This window comes from Simochromis diagramma, unplaced genomic scaffold (genome assembly GCF_900408965.1).
Source record: "Simochromis diagramma unplaced genomic scaffold, fSimDia1.1 OVJJ01000618.1, whole genome shotgun sequence".
Classification (NCBI taxonomy): domain Eukaryota; kingdom Metazoa; phylum Chordata; class Actinopteri; order Cichliformes; family Cichlidae; genus Simochromis; species Simochromis diagramma.
This window is the reverse complement of record NW_024387423.1, coordinates 10940458-10956227: the sequence shown is the minus strand read 5'-3', so window position 1 is coordinate 10956227 and position 15770 is coordinate 10940458. Positions and strand designations below refer to the sequence as shown.

General features: G+C 38.8%; 1 protein-coding gene across 1 annotated transcript; it reads right to left on the bottom strand.

Annotated features, from left to right (window-relative positions):
- Nucleotides 1-1280: 1280 nt before the first annotated feature.
- Nucleotides 1281-15709, bottom strand: dcaf13 (ddb1 and cul4 associated factor 13). Its single transcript, XM_040013345.1, has 11 exons — nt 15489-15709; nt 14975-15174; nt 14789-14896; nt 14613-14702; nt 14368-14523; nt 14134-14211; nt 13941-14023; nt 13664-13828; nt 10969-11104; nt 2187-2350; nt 1281-1686 (listed from the first exon to the last, which is right to left on the bottom strand). The coding sequence occupies exons 1-11, from the start codon at nt 15706-15708 to the stop codon at nt 1599-1601; spliced, it is 1488 nt and encodes a 495-aa protein (XP_039869279.1). The 5' UTR covers nt 15709; the 3' UTR covers nt 1281-1598.
- Nucleotides 15710-15770: the final 61 nt, after the last annotated feature.

The following is a 15770-nucleotide window of genomic DNA, read 5'->3' as shown; positions in this document are numbered from 1 at the left end:
TACAGTGGTGGGTCTTATCACCAACGGTGATGAGACGGCTTATAGGGAGGAGGTCAGCGCCCTGACCCACTGGTGTCAAGACAACCATCTCACCCTCAACGTCGCAAAGACAAAGGAGTTGATAGTGGACTTCCGGAGGTGCAGAGAAGTACACACCCCCATCACCATCAACGGCGCTGCTGTGGAGAGAGTGAGCAGCTTCCGGTTCCTTGGTGTACATCTGGCTGAGGATCTTACGTGGTCAGTACACACAAACAAAACAGTGAAGAAGGCGCAGCAGCGCCTCTTCTTTCTCAGGAGACTGAAAAGATTCGGCATGAGCCCCCGCATCCTCAGGACCTTCTATCACTGTGCCATTGAGAGCATCCTCACTGGATGCATCACCACCTGGTATGGCAACAGCACCGCCTACAACTGCAAAGCTCTCCAGCGAGTAGTGCGGTGCTCTGAACGGATAATTGGAGGTGAGCTTCCCTCCCTCCAAGACATCTACAGGAAGCGGTGCCTGAGGAAAGCGGGGAGGATCATCAAGGACTCCAGTCACCCCAGCCATAAACTGTTCAGACTACTTCCATCAGGAAGGAGGTTCTGCAGCATCCGGTCCCGTACCAGCAGACTGAGAGACAGCTTTTTCCACCAGGCCATCAGACTGCTGAACACGTCAGACACCTCAGCTTCACTACTGGAACTTTAACATTATGCACTCCATACTGTACAGTAACGCCACTGTTTTGCACATATTCAACTCTGTATATTTTTATATATTTTATTTATTGTTTACTCTATTTAATTTGTAAAATATGTGTACACACACACACACACACACACACACACGTAGAAAAGTATTTAGTATACACATCCAGAAATGCATATACTATTATATATTGTACATATATTTATTAGTTTCAGATGTAGCCATTCTTGTATTTTGCTTGTTTACATTATTGTATTTTGCACAACTCTGTTGCTTGTGAAGCTCGCACACAAGAATTTCACTCACATGTGCTGTACCAATGTACCTGCACATGTGATGTGACAATAAAAGTGATTTGATGTGATTTGATTTTAAAAGAAATATTCACGGGATCAATTTACAGTTGCAATTTTTGAGACTTATGGAAATCCATCAATTTCATTTTGAAGACAACATCCAAAGGTAGGTAGTTACCTATATTATGTGGGCTACATTGGACGGAAATGGGCAGAATTCAGAGTAAATATCTTTGTTTTGTGACTTTGTGATGAAAGCCATCTCTGGTAGTTTGAAAATGAAATTAACACATTTTGTTACATTTTATTCACAGAAAATGATGCATCCATTTATCATGCATCACGCTGAACATCAGTGTTTCCAAGCATGATGCATCTTAACTTTTTATAATTGTCAAGGTGGCTCCTGGGTTGAGAAACGCAAACTTGCACAAAGCAAAGTGTGAAACAGAACCAAACCTAACCAAGTATACTTGGTCTGAATGCATTTTATAGTCTGTGTCCTTTTCCTTTCCACAACAGTAAAGTTCAATCTTCTTCAGAAATCTGAAAAAATATCCATATAGATGAAATCTCAGTCTCTAGTTCTTCTCTCCTTCAGCTTTGGCCTACTTCACCACAGTGACGACATGCTTCTCCTTCTCAGACACCACGGGAACGCTTCCTGGTTTGCTGTGTTTGCGAACATTCCTCTCCCTGAAAAATGACACAAGGAATCATGAATGTGAAATGAAGCTTTCTGGTGAGAATATTCAAGGAAGGATGGAGGGACAGGGAAGGGAGAGAACAGCAAACAGTGAGGAGAGTGACTGAATATGAGACTGTTGACCTAACACCTACGTCACAGACAACACTGATGCACTCTGAAAATAATGCATAAAGGACAGATAGTTAATCATTCACAGTTCAAACACATGTCTGACGTATCATAATACTCCTGGTAATTAAGGAAAAAAGAAGAAGCTATGAATCACTGGACGGCAGTGCAAACTAGGACAATCAATCCAGCATATAAATGAGTATTTAATGCCAACTGAGACCATGTCATAGAGGGCAGTCCCATCTGTGGTATTTTCCATCAGGCTGGTGTGACTGCTTTAGGTCAGACCTTTCCTGACATCATGGATAAAGAGTGACTTTAATGTGGCTCCTATAACAAAATCAGTTTCTGTGTTATGAAGAAAATCAATGCGTACTTTCTACGACGAGCCTCCTTCATAACCCTCAGCTCCTTGGTCTGGTGGTAGATGGTCTTTGGTAGATGTCGGTGGCGAGCGATGCGCCTGATTTGTGGGTGGTGCTGGAACTTCTCTTTTAGTTTCTGACTGTAGTTGGCAGCCTCTCTCTCCCTGGGGGCCAGCTATATCACACCAGAGAGGAAGAAGTTATTACATAAAACAAATTTTAAAAACGATGGAAAAATTAAGAGAGGAGATGAGTGAGAGATCAAAGAAGACATCAAAGAAGACAAAGAGAGAAGACGAGAATTAGGAGAAAATGTATACTGGGGTCATTGTTGACCCTGGAAGTCAAATTCCACAAGTTAAATTTGGTTGCCCTTCTGCAGCTTTCACACTGCATGACCACCAGCAGCTCAGGTCTGCTTCGTTGTCATGGAGCTATAAAACAATCCATCCCCAGACCAGTCAAAAGACTTCCTATTTCCGTTTGATTTAAAACATGGCATTCAAGTTATTGCAGAACTGGGCCCTGTACTATGAAGCAAGCCCAGCATATCCAGGGTAGGGCTGTTTGATATAACGATATAAAAACATCCATCGTTTCATTTTACGCTATCGTTTGTTTCGTGGTGTTGCAAAATAAACTGTTCACGGCAATATTTCTTCATCGTTTTGATGGTCACTGTAGTGGCTATATTAATTTCTTAAAGTTCTCTCTTTCTCTTATATTTACTATAACCACACTACGGACGGACAAGCGCCTGTTTTTATGCGTTGTCGCTAGCAGCAACGACGGTAAAACCATCGCGTGTCCATTTGTTTATTTTCCACATAAGCCTTTCACAATAAAGCTCAAGATCCTGTTGAGACTTTTCAAAATAAACTGAATCACGTGAAAAAGTATGCAGAGTATTTACAGATGAGAAGCAAAAAAGAGCCGCCAGGTGCTAAAAAAATAAACCTTAAACGTTAGAACAGGCTTTTCCCCGCAGCACGCCGTGTAATAAATACTCAAAGCAATGGCGGCTGTTACAACTTATGTCTAAAAATGTATGGTTTAATGCATCGGTTAAAACACTTGACTCCAGGTACACAACGCCCAGCTAGAAACACTTCAGCTGCCCGAGATTCACAGAATTTACAGAAAATGTTAAATTTTTGTGATTTATATCGTTATTGGGATGATAGATGTCTTATATCGGGATATGAGATTTTGGTTATATCGCACAGCCCTAATCCAGGGTATATTTCTATTATCTGGATCCACTTACCCCAACATCGGCAATCAGGATAAGTAACACACACACACATGCACGCACACACACACACAAACCCTTGTTCTCATCTAACTCTGAGAAAGAAAGTAAATATATTTACATAAATATCTCCTCTGAGACAGTCATGATGTTCACATGTTCATATGACATGTGAATATTATAATGGGGAAGAGTTGGATCCTAAGATAAAAGGTTTTTCATTAATCCACTTTAACAGTCGGAGTCTTTACAGTAATTTTTCTAAAATCAAAGCGTATCTTGATCAATTCCAAAATAAGTTTGCAGTGGTAGCAATTTCAGAAACATGGTTGAATGATGACAAAGAATTGCAAGATGGACTAGAGGGCTATGAAATGTTTTGGCAAAATAGGAAGAATAGAAGAGGAGGAGGTGTTGCTATGTTTGTTTTTTCACACCTTAAATGTAAAGTTGTTAACAATATGACTGCTGTGATTGATAACTTGATGGAATGTTTAACCATTGAAATTCAGGTTGAAAGATCGAAAAACATATTAGTTAGCTGCATTTATCGTACACCTGCATCCTGTATAGATCAGTTTACTAAAGAAATTTCTGTAATATTGGAAAAACACAAGGAGAAGGTGACTTTTTTTGTGGTGATTTTAACATCGATCTATTGAAGGCAAACGACCATAATAAGACTTCAGAATTTATTGATACAATGTTTAGTTTTGGATTCCATCCGTTGATTCTAAAGCCGAGCAGAATAATGATGGATAGTGCCACTTTGATCGACAATATTTTTGTCAATAAGATAAACGGCAAGATACATAGTGGACTGTTAGTCACAGATGTAAGTGATTACTTGCCTGTCTTTTCAGTGTTTGAAATGAACAATCAACTTCATTTTCAAGAGGAAAAGCAAATGGATTACAGTGGCAGAATAAAAACACCAGAACAAATTGCGGCTTTTAAAACAGACTTAGAAAATTATGACTGGCAAAAAGTTTATGTGGAAGACACTAATGATGCATACAATGCGTTTTTGGATATATTTTTGTCAATCTATGACAGCCATTGTCCAATTAAAAAGTTTTCTAAAAATTATAAAAAGAAAAAACCATGGTTTACACAAGGTCTGGAAAGAGCCTGTAAAAAGAAAAATAGGTTATACAGGATTTTTTTGACACATAGAACAAAGGAAAATGAAGACAAATATAAGAAATATCGAAATAAATTAACATCTATTATGCGATATGAAAAGAAAAGATATTATGAACAGCTGCTTCAAAAACATAAAAGTAATATTAAGGCTACCTGGAGTGTATTAAATAGGATAATAAAAAATCAACATAATATAGACTAGAATAATATAGACTCAATAAACTAGATTCTTTTATTGATAAATATGATTTATTGAATGATCATCAATATGAGTTCAGAAGAAATCGCTCAACATCTCTAGCTGTGATGGAATTTATTGAAAATATTGCAACGGCTGTGGATGAAAAACAGTTTGGAATAGGTGTGTTCATTGATTTACGTAAAGCCTTTGATACGATAGATCATTCTTTACTTTTACGGAAGTGTGAAAGGTATGGTTTAAGAGGTGTTGTACAATTTTGGTTAAATAGTTACTTGAATAATAGGTTCCAATATGTGAGTATTAATAACATGAAATCTAAACTTAGAAAAGTAACTTGTGGAGTTCCGCAAGGATCTGTTTTGGGACCTAAGTTATTTTTTACTTTATATAAATGATATTTGTACAGCCAGTGATACTTTAAAATATGTGATGTTTGCTGATGATACAAACTTATTTTGCTCTGGAAAAGACATAAAGAAATTACTGAAAACAGTGGAAACAGAACTCATGAAGTTAAATAGATGGTTTGTATTTAATAAACTATCATTGAATGAAAGTAAAACAAAATTTATGTTATTTGGAGGTAGTAAAAGTAATATTAAAGTAAAATTGAATTTAAATAATGTTGAAATTGAAAGAGTATATGAGACAAAATTTTTAGGAGTAATTATTGATGATAAACTTTGTTGGAAGCCCCACATAGAACATGTGAAACGAAAATTATCCAAGTCTATTTCTATTCTTTATAAAACAATTTTTTGAATAAGAACTGCCTTTATTTATTGTATACTTCCCTTTGTTTGCCTTATATGACCTACTGTGCAGAAATTTGGGGGAACACATACAAAACATATTTGGTTTCAATATTTAAATTGCAAAAAAGAGCTATTAGAATAATAAATAAAGTTGGATATAGGGAGTCCACCAACCAGTTTTTTGTAGGATCATCCATGTTAAAATTCATGGACATTATATATTCTAAAACTTTAGAAATGATATATCGTGTGATGAAAAAGAATGTTCCAATTTGTATTTTAAGTATGTTTCAACTAAAATATGATTTAAGGGGGTCTTATAAGTTTGAAATGCCTAAAGTGAGAACCAATGTTAAGTATAGATGTGTGTCCGTTTTGGGAGTGAAATTATGGAATGGACTTAATGATGAACTGAAGATGTATTTTTCTTTGTCATTCTTCAGGAAGATTTTAAAAATTAGTATTATACAAGGTTATAGAAATTTGGTTTTTTAAAATTTTTTTGTGTTGATTTAATTTCTTGATTTATCATTGATTTCTTTTCAAACTGTTATACAACTTATTTATCAATGCTATTTATTTTCTTGGTTAAGGATTTGATTATTTCTATGGGGGTAAGGGATAGGATAAGTATAAGCCATAAGGCTTCAGCCTATTCCTTTTTCGGTTTCTGTTTGAGTACTTTTATGTAAAATTATAATCTGTTGTTGTTGACTGAAATAAAAATTTCAATTCAATTCATGATGTGCAATTAAATACAGGTTTTTTTCAGTGAATACTGGTGGTGACTTCTTTCAGCCACAAACAGGAACGTGCTCAGTGGACTTGTTAAATTGCTATTCTAACAGTGCTTGTTTAGAGCTGCAGTTACGGTGTGTTGTCTAATGTTATAAAATGTTGGACAATACACTAAGCAGTAACTTCTTTTTGACAACATGTTCACTCAAAACTGAATCAATGTCTGTTAAAAAGTTAAAAAAAAAAAAAAAAAAAAAAAAAAAAAAAAAGCCAGTGGCTCATAAAAACCACTGGCTAGCTGAGCATGTACTGGCTGGAGCTGCTCCTTTAAAAGGCTTTTATTCTAATTAAAAGCAATGATTTGTCTCAGATTCAATTTGCTAGAGAAGAGCTGTCAGATGCTGATCCTGTTGTACTAGACCATAGGTGTCAAACTCTGGCCCGCGGGCCACATTTGGCCCGCAGCCTAATTACATTTGGCCCGCGAAGCCATACCAAATTACTATTAGAGCTGGCCTACTGGTATTATACAGCTAATATATATATTGTTTAGTATTAAGCTTTGCTTGTTCCATATTCAGTTTTTCAGCAAAACGTGTTTGAGTCCATAAGAAAAGATTCATTCTTATATCTGGAGGAATAAATATATTTCAATAAATATTAATGTTAGCCCGCGACTTTGTTCTAGTTTTGAATTTTGGCCCACTGTGTATTTGAGTTTGACACCCCTGTACTAGACTAATTCCCCTGGATACAAATACTAAACACTGATTATATAATCAACAGGACATTCAAAATATGAGACAGTACACAATTATGCATTTCATAGGTTTTGGTTTGGAGGGATCATACATAGCAAGGCTCTTATGAGCCAAACCAAAGTTTCTAACCGGTTACAGTGTGGTGTGAAAACAAAGCATGACACGTTACAGTTGGGGAAGTGGGGGGTATGACGCTTGAGATGAGCGAGTGTAACATAGGGACAGCTGCTCCCAGAGAAAACCTGCACAGGGACAGTGTGACAGTGACTGTTGGCAAAACAGATGAATCTATTTAGTCATTTAGTCATCCTGTCAACCCAAAGTTGAGGGGCCTGCACTACATGGTGTCAGTATTAACTGTAATCCTGCTGAGGCTCTGAAAACTTAAGCTATACACACCCAGCCCTCTGCAGAAACCGCCACCACAATAAACCTTCCACTGCTATTAAAACTAAACTCACACACACGCCCATTCAGCTATCTTAGTGAGGACCTTTATTGAAATAATGGTTTCCCTAGCCCCTTACCCTAACCCAGACCTTCCCAAAGTGTGGGGCCCGCCCCCTGGGGGGGCAAAGCCATTGCAAGGGGGGTGCGGAATGAAAAGGAGGGGAAAAAAAACAACAAAAAAAAAACAACACGCTTGGACACTGCTAGCACGGGGCGCCCACAGAAACGCAAAGCAGGAGATGAAGCATAGCTGAATATGTTTCCAAACCAACTTCATTCTAAGCCAAAGACTAGAAAATATGGTGAAGCATATCTTCCCTTTGGTTTCACCTGCACAAGTGCCAAGGTAGGTCTCCCCTGCAGAATTGGTTTTCCCTGCATCGAGAGCAGCGCTGGGCTGTTCAAATCATGGACAAACAGTATCCCACAGTTGTTTATGTTTTTAAACCCGTTTTGCACAGAGAGGCATTTCTTGAAAAGTGTATTGATAGCAATGAGAAAAAAAAAAAAAAAAAAAAAACTGCACGTAAAATAATCACATCGTGACGCCTCTGCCTTTGTAAATGGAGGGACAGTAACTGCGTGTGTAAATGTAAGCGTGTAAAACCTGAAGATAGTCAGATTAACAGCATTTTGTCTCGATCTGCCATTCTGCAATTCATCTCATGTAAACAATAACGTGGCGCACAGCGTGACGTGAAAAAGGCACATACCTTTGACGTTGCGTGACCAACTCTGTATTCCTTGTCCACACGTAAACGCAAAAAAGGAGTTTGAAAAAAATCTCAGTTTTCAGTGATTCGTAACGTCGTTTATGTGTGGACGAAACAGCTGCGTTTTCAAAAATACCCGTGTAGGTGCGGACATAGCGTAAAAGAGTTAGTATTTTATTACTACCTGTAATTTATTGCAGATTACTTGTATTTGCTTAATTGTTTACTAAATGTTTGAGGTGTGAAATAAACCGCAATGGAGCAAAATATGGGTGTGGGTGGTTGGAGGATGTGTTTGTGCGTGTGTGCACGTGCGAGAAGGGGGGGGGGGGGCGAACATTTTTCTTGTAAAACAAGGGGGCCCAGCAAAAAAAGTTTGGGAACCACTGCCCTAACCATTAAAAATGAATTCACACCCCACTTCATCTTTTCTTTTCTTTTTTTTTTCTTTGTTTTTAACCTTACACTAGACTATAATTTACAAAATGAGCCACGTTTTGTAGCAAGTAAGTCCTAAAACTGTCAGCTGACTCATTTGGAAAGTGTTTAGTGAGACCGCTGCTTCTCATAACTTAAATGAGAAGCGGGATCACTTTCCCCACAGACTTCTATACAACTGGATTTCCTTTTGCAACCACCTAAGCTGGCCTCCTACTGGTGTTTAGAGAGAATGCACATCCAGACTGCCAAAGAGGCTTATAACCAAATTGAGAGTTTCATTATGTCCGTGCTTTCATTGTGAGGTAAAAGTAAAAAAGAAAAAAAACTAGCAATGTGAGAAATATTCCACTACGAAACAGCTCTACACTTTGACTCTATGAGTCAACCGTCACACACAGATCCAGACTAGTCACTGAACATAACGTTTTGTCGTCTTCTTGGGACACCTACTTCACAGCCTGTCTCCCTGACATGCCCGGTTATATGGAACTTGGCCTTCAACTTGGAAATGCTATTAGGGCTCACTCCAGTAATTCTGAAACTTGGTTTTGTAGAACATCAGCTTGAAGTTGCTCTTTGGCACAGACCCTATCGAGATCAGTCACATGTGGCTGCTTGGAACACACACCAAGTGACCGCTGTAGCAGGGTCCTTGCTCACAGTTGCTGCTAATCAGGGACTTGACTGTCATCACTAACCAGCTCAACCAACTGATGCCTTATTCCTTACAAACGTGTAACTATTAAGAGGAGAAACTTTCCAACAGTATAAGATTTATTACCAAGATGCACAGTTACAACAAAGAAGTCATCGACCAAATGCAAATTTTCTTACTTTTTGTGCAAAGTTTATATATTTTTAACAGTCTGTGTTACCTTCAATCCAAACTCCACAGACAGGCTGTGGATACCTGTGTGTATTTGCCTTTGTTCCGTCGGTGTAACCCCAAACCATTTTTAATGTTTCCGACTTATCCATGTGTAACTTCAGTCAGCGTGTATTGTGCTCTGTTCTCTTTTGGTAGTTGCACTGTGGCTTAAAGTCTACAGTGTACACACCAACAGCTGTTGCTGCTTTGCCGCTTTCCCTCTTGTCTGACTTATGTTTTATCAAATTCTCCATGTTTCCTAATATCTGCTATCAACTGATTAAGTAGAAGGTTATAACAAGATGCAAAAGACTGAAAGCAAAACCCAACTCATAACAAAGCTACAACGCCTTGTTTCAGACTGTAAACGCCTTAAAAAACATAAAAACTAAATCACAAGCACTATATTTTCATGTTATTGACTCAAAAAGTAACAAAGCATGTGAGCATCAATAATTCAGTTGAGTTGACTCTTAACATGTTTTAGGTCTTGGTCTAAAATACAAAGGGTTAAGCTAGAACTGGAGTGATGTGCAGCATCAGATAGAGAACTCCCCGTCAGTGCAGCGTGCTGTACTGATGGTGACACAGACAAAGCCTCGAGTCGGCGTTTCAGCATTTCCTGATAATTAAAGACCATCTGAGTACAACTTGAATGTTAATGCTTCATTATTTTCAGAGTGGCCCCTCGCTTTAAGTGATTGGCCGATTTTAAACTGCTGATAGGAGCAGCCCTTGTCTGATCTCTTTAAGTGCAAAGCTTGCAAATAAATCTCCCCTTACACAGTTACAGTAGAACAAGTGCCAAAAGCAGGCCAGTTTTCCACTCGGAGCCTGCATTAAGAGAATAGGCAAGAGTGAATCCGATTAGTAATGAAAGATGGCTGCTGGAGATGGCACGAGAGAGGCAGCTGATCTTCGTGAGTCAGCCACGACCAGGATTGAGAATAGCACAATATAAATGCTGATTTCTGCCATTAAAACCTACATAAAAAAATTATTGCATTAACGCTCTCTAACAAAGACAGCTGGAGTGGAAACTTGGGAGAATGCTTTGTCGATGATTTGTTAAATAACTGCACAAGCACTGAGTTTTTTTGCCCCCCCCCAGGAGCCCATGTGCCAACCGGTACATTGTACTTATTGAGAGTGACTCTACCCTAAGTCAGCATCCATCAGGGCACTTGGCAACAGTAGTGCCGTAGCTCCTGGCACAGTCACCCACTCTTACACTGCTGATTGTAGGCGAAGAGCCACAGCGGTGTCGAAGAATCCAGCTAACTCATAAAACAAGTAATAAAGTGAAGGAGAAAGATATAGTGTGTTTGACAGCTGAGGAAAATACAACTGCCGACTGGCAGGTAGACATCGTGATGAGGAATTACCTGAAAAGCTGCCAAGAAGCAGCAAGTTGCCTTTGATATGAAATCAGTAGGAATAATGGAGAGAAGACGAGGGCAGACTCACCACTCCTAGTTTCTCGGCTGCGTTGGCTTTCCACAGTCGGATATTCATCTCGTCTGAGCCGCTCAGGATGTACTTGTTGTCTGCAGACCACTTTATACAGATGACGTGTTGCATGCGTTTGGTGTGGTACACCTCCCTAAATTTTAATTTTTAAAAGATTGCAAGGGAAACAACAGGAAGCCAGTAATTACTGTACACTGTACACCTAGAGACACTCTTCAAACCACTGATGAAGTGCATTTTATAAGCCAGCCCTCACCAAAACAACTCTTGTATTATGACAGAAGAGGGCTTACAGAAATGTGGTTACACAGCTCAAGTTTGTTGTTGTGGAGCTAGAGGTTTTTTGTGTTTATTTGTTTGTTTTTAAACAGCACCAGGTAATAAACAGGTATCATGATAATGTTTAATATCTGCTTTCTGATTACATAACAGAATTGAGCCTATAAGTAGAGTAATTAGTAACACTTGTGCTCCATCTGCTTTGATCTCACAAAAAAGGGGGAAAGTGATGCAAAAATACTATATTTCTACTTGCTGACTACTTACTAATTGCCACGTAAGCCCTCACCAGCCCATGCTGTGATGCTGTCCGGCTGGCAGCTAATGTAACACTACTACGGCTATTTGTTCTGGAGCTTGACAACAGTACAAACAATACAGCATGTACTATTAAGTCACATAGAAACCAAACAACGGGTTTGTTTTTTTGTGGTTCATTATCAACCAGCAGCCATAATCTGCTACTGTGTTCAACACATGGCCTTTTTCACAGGGTGTGTTTGGAGCATTTTGACAGTTAATGTTTAACAGATATAATAAATAATATACTCAATATTTAATCAATTCAAGCCATCAGCAAAAACACATTGATTTATTGCTATTCCTTTTCAAAGACATTCTTCAGCTAAAGCCTTAATAGATCATTAAAGATTAAAATATGAGCCAATTAACATTAGCTGTATAACAGTTCTAAAACAGACTTAAATTGAGATATGAACATTGTATAATGTGCAATATGAGTATTGTATTATGATGTTCATAAATTATATCATGGCAGAGAGGAAGAGCCAGTAATTGCTTCATTACTGTAGCACTACCAGCTAGTAGCTTCTGGTATGTTAGCTAGCTTTGTGTAAAAATACACAGCTTATCTGAGCTGTTATCCTCATCTTCTCCTGATTTTTTCTAAATAAAGCGAATATTTTTTTGTTGCTGTTCAAACAATGTGTTTAAATGTAAAGGAAGAAGTGACACTGAAAACCTTTTTTAATAAAATGTATAACTGTATGCTAATTAGCCAGAAGCTAATGTTATTTTGCTAAATAGCAAACGGTCAGTAGTTAGCACTACAGACATTACGTGAGAGAGAACTGGGAAGTCAAATCAATGCTGAATTCTGAAATGCTAATAATTGTTTAAATTAAACTTCATTTAAATGAGGCTTCAAAAAAAAAAAAAAAAAAATCCTGACAGAGTGTTCATAAATGCTTCAACATGGTTTCCATGTGGTGAGTCCTCCTACAGGTGGATGTACCTGATTAAAGCCATAGACAATATAAAAGGTGGATACAGCTTCTGGTTCTGAAAAGTGAAGCCATCAGGGTCCATTAGCAGTGGTTGCTTAAACACAGGCAGTCTTATGGAAGGGAAAAGGGACCACCCACTTTTTAAAATGCTCCAAATTCCCCGTCCATTTTCTCCAGTCTTATCAGAAAATCCTTATATAAAGAGTTTTGACCCCGGAACCAAACTAACTATCTACAAAAGTGAATAACAAACATAAAAATGTCCTTCACCTTTCTTATCAAATTTAATCCTTTTCCTTTTTGTAGTGTTTATATGGTTAAAAACAGTGATGAATAATAATATTTTTGAATATATTTTGCAGTTTGTGTTGTGTATATAAAGTAATGCAAAGCCCAGTTATAGATCTAGTGCAGTGTTCCTGACCTGACATTCAGTTTTAATCAGACAGACTTGTGGTTGCAACAGGAGCACATACCGTCATTTCAATACTGTAGCTCATTTTACGTCTGCTTTGGATTATTACAATGTTGTGGCTCATAATCAAAAGCCCTATTGAGAATATGAATGGGATTTTCCTGAACCTCAGTGTTGAGGTTCATAGAAGTCTATGCAAAATCATCGCTCCGACTTTACCTTGGAAAACACTTCTGAGTTTACGCGCTCAGTCACTCATTTTGGATAATACTGCATAAAACATTAAGTGACTTTTGTAAATTTTGGTCACCAACTTTCAAAAATCATGATTACCTAGGATATGCTCATTGGCTGACACATTTTGATTGACAAAATGACCCAAAACACAGAAGAGAGCGAAGGTGAAAACATTCATCCTGAGGCATCAATACAGAGCTTCACAAACCAGAAGGCGACATCACGGTTGCTACATCCATTTTTTAGTTGGTCTATAATCAGGCATGGCAGTCTGGTGAGAGCTGCAGTGTTTAAAAGTCATGAAAGTAAAGAATATAACGGAAATAACATGAGAAGAATTACATCTTTTTTTAAGTTATTCCCACTCAAAGGGGGTCAAAAACAAAGCTATGAACCAAACCAAAGGATTTATGCTATAATTTAATTGCACCACAAATTATACAGCATAGTCAGCAACAGTACAATTTTTCCTAACACTTTGCTGGCACCATAAAGTTTGATCAGCATTACTGACCTGCTGTGTCCACCGTCCTTGGCGAAGATTCGGATGGTCTTGTCAAAGCTAGCAGACACAAACTCCTTCCCCGTGGGAGCATAGTCAACATCTAGCACAGCAGACACATGGTCCATGTGTACCATGATGGGCTTGGCCAGGTACCTCATGTCATATGTGTAGAGGCTGGTGAAAAGGAAAAAAACAAAAAACAGTTTCTATGAGCTGAAAGAAAAAAAAAAAAAAAAAAAGGACCAGCTAAAATATGATTAAATCAGAGTTTCTTTCCTAGACTCACTTGTAGTCCTCATTTGCACATGTGAAGTAATAGGCTTCCATGGGGTTCCAGCTTAGCGTGTTGCTCCTCATTGTCATGATGACCTTAAGAAGAAAGTGAGAGCAAAAAGTAGCTGATTATCATGCCGCATCCATGTAAATTAACAGGGAGATAAACAGATGCATTCCTGCACAAACTGTAAGGGAAGATTTACCTTTTTAAGTGGTGTAGATTCCCTCATGTCGTAGAGCACTATACTCCTGTCAGAGGCACAGCTTGCAAGAAGTTCAGTCTGTGGAGAGGATAACCCTTGACTTTATTTATCAGCACATGTGTTGGCTTTAAGTCGCAATAAACACCTGTGAGCTTATATGTCCAAGCAACCTTTTTCATCACATGACTGGAGGGCGGGGCCCATGTGTGTGAGACGTAGCACGTGGTATCTTACCTCCACAGGGTTAAAGTGCACAGAGCTGAAGCTGTCTACACCCCAGGTGAAAGAGCGGATCGGGCTGCTCCTCTGCTCATCCCAGATGTCCACCTGCTGGCCGCACGTTGCAAATACAGGATCGTTCTGATGATGATCCAAACCTGTGTACACAGTCTACAAGGGACATTTTTTTTCATTCATACTTCACTGATACATGAATATGCAATTCTATGCGATGAAACAGCAAAATTATTACAGCATACTTTGCCCAGGATGGTGTTAATTGGCTCCTCTTCTTCTTCGTAGCCTGGTGATTCCATCTTCCATTGTTTGATTGTTTTGTCGTCACCGACCTGTTGCAGAAAAAGAAATCATGTTAGATGTCAGCTAATATGAAGTCAAACAATTCGGAAAAGTCTTCAAAAAGATGATCAGTTACCGTAAAGAAAGAGGTCCCACAGTAACGCACAACCATTCCCCGCACAAAACCTTCATGTGCCTGAAGCGTCCGAACGCACTCGTGTTTGGACAGATTCCACACCTTCACCTGAAGATCAAATCCAAAAGAAGAGTCCTGTCAGTTTGCAAGAATGGCTGAGATAAAAGGAAATGCATCTCTACATACCTCCCCATCACAGGAGCCTGACAGCAGGGTGGAGAGGCTCTTTGCGTGCTTGGCCATACAGTTCACCCCATCTCTGTGACCATCCAGCGAGGCCACGAAAGGCTTGGCAAACACACGCTCCAGCTTGGTGGCATTCAGAGCTCGAGTGTACTCCCTGCTCACCTCAAACGGATGAAGGGACGGGTCATAGTTTCTGGGGACTAAAAATACACAGCAGTCACTTCTTTATGTGCTCAAAGAAAAGAGCATTTCCATTAATTAAAAAAAAAAATCCAAGCGTGCAGGTATGTTGCTGCTAACCAAGTCAAGTAACACAGACTGTTTAGGCTCCATAATAAGGAGTTTAGAAATGTGTGAAGCAAAATTTGTAATTCCGATCGTGCTAAATGCAAAGACAGCTTTGCAAAATTAGATTAAAAGCATGACTGTTGTTTCAATAGCTTTAATCAGATGCTAACACTGTAGCTCTTTCGTATGTATGCTGTTAGCTATTTAGCCGAAGAGTTTCACTTACCGCGCTGAATATCCAGTTTGGTCTCCCGGACATAATCATCCGGATTCCTTGCGATGACTTTAACTTTCATTTGGTAGCGGAGGGGCACACGCTTACAGAAAGGGAAAATTATAGCAACAAAAATATTAGCAAGTAGTGAACACACCAGCCATGTGTTGATAGTGAACAGAGTCGGCGATCTCGCGTTGCATTGTGGGATGCCCGGTCTTCCTGGTTGCATCACTCACAAGTAAAGAAACGAGTACTAAAGTTACAACATTTAGAAAGAGAAGGACCGGAAAT

What these genes read in the sequence shown, in the direction of transcription:
- dcaf13 (XM_040013345.1), bottom strand. Translation starts at nt 15,708, where the DNA reads ATGCAACCAGGAAGACCGGGCATCCCACAATGCAACGCGAGATCGCCG. An exon ending in TTAACACCATCCTGGGCAAA is followed by an intron (nt 14,524 to 14,612) that starts GTATGCTGTAAT and finishes TGTCCCTTGTAG; the next exon opens with ACTGTGTACACAGGTTTGGA. An exon ending in TGTGCAAATGAGGACTACAA is followed by an intron (nt 13,829 to 13,940) that starts GTGAGTCTAGGA and finishes CCTTTTCACCAG; the next exon opens with CCTCTACACATATGACATGA.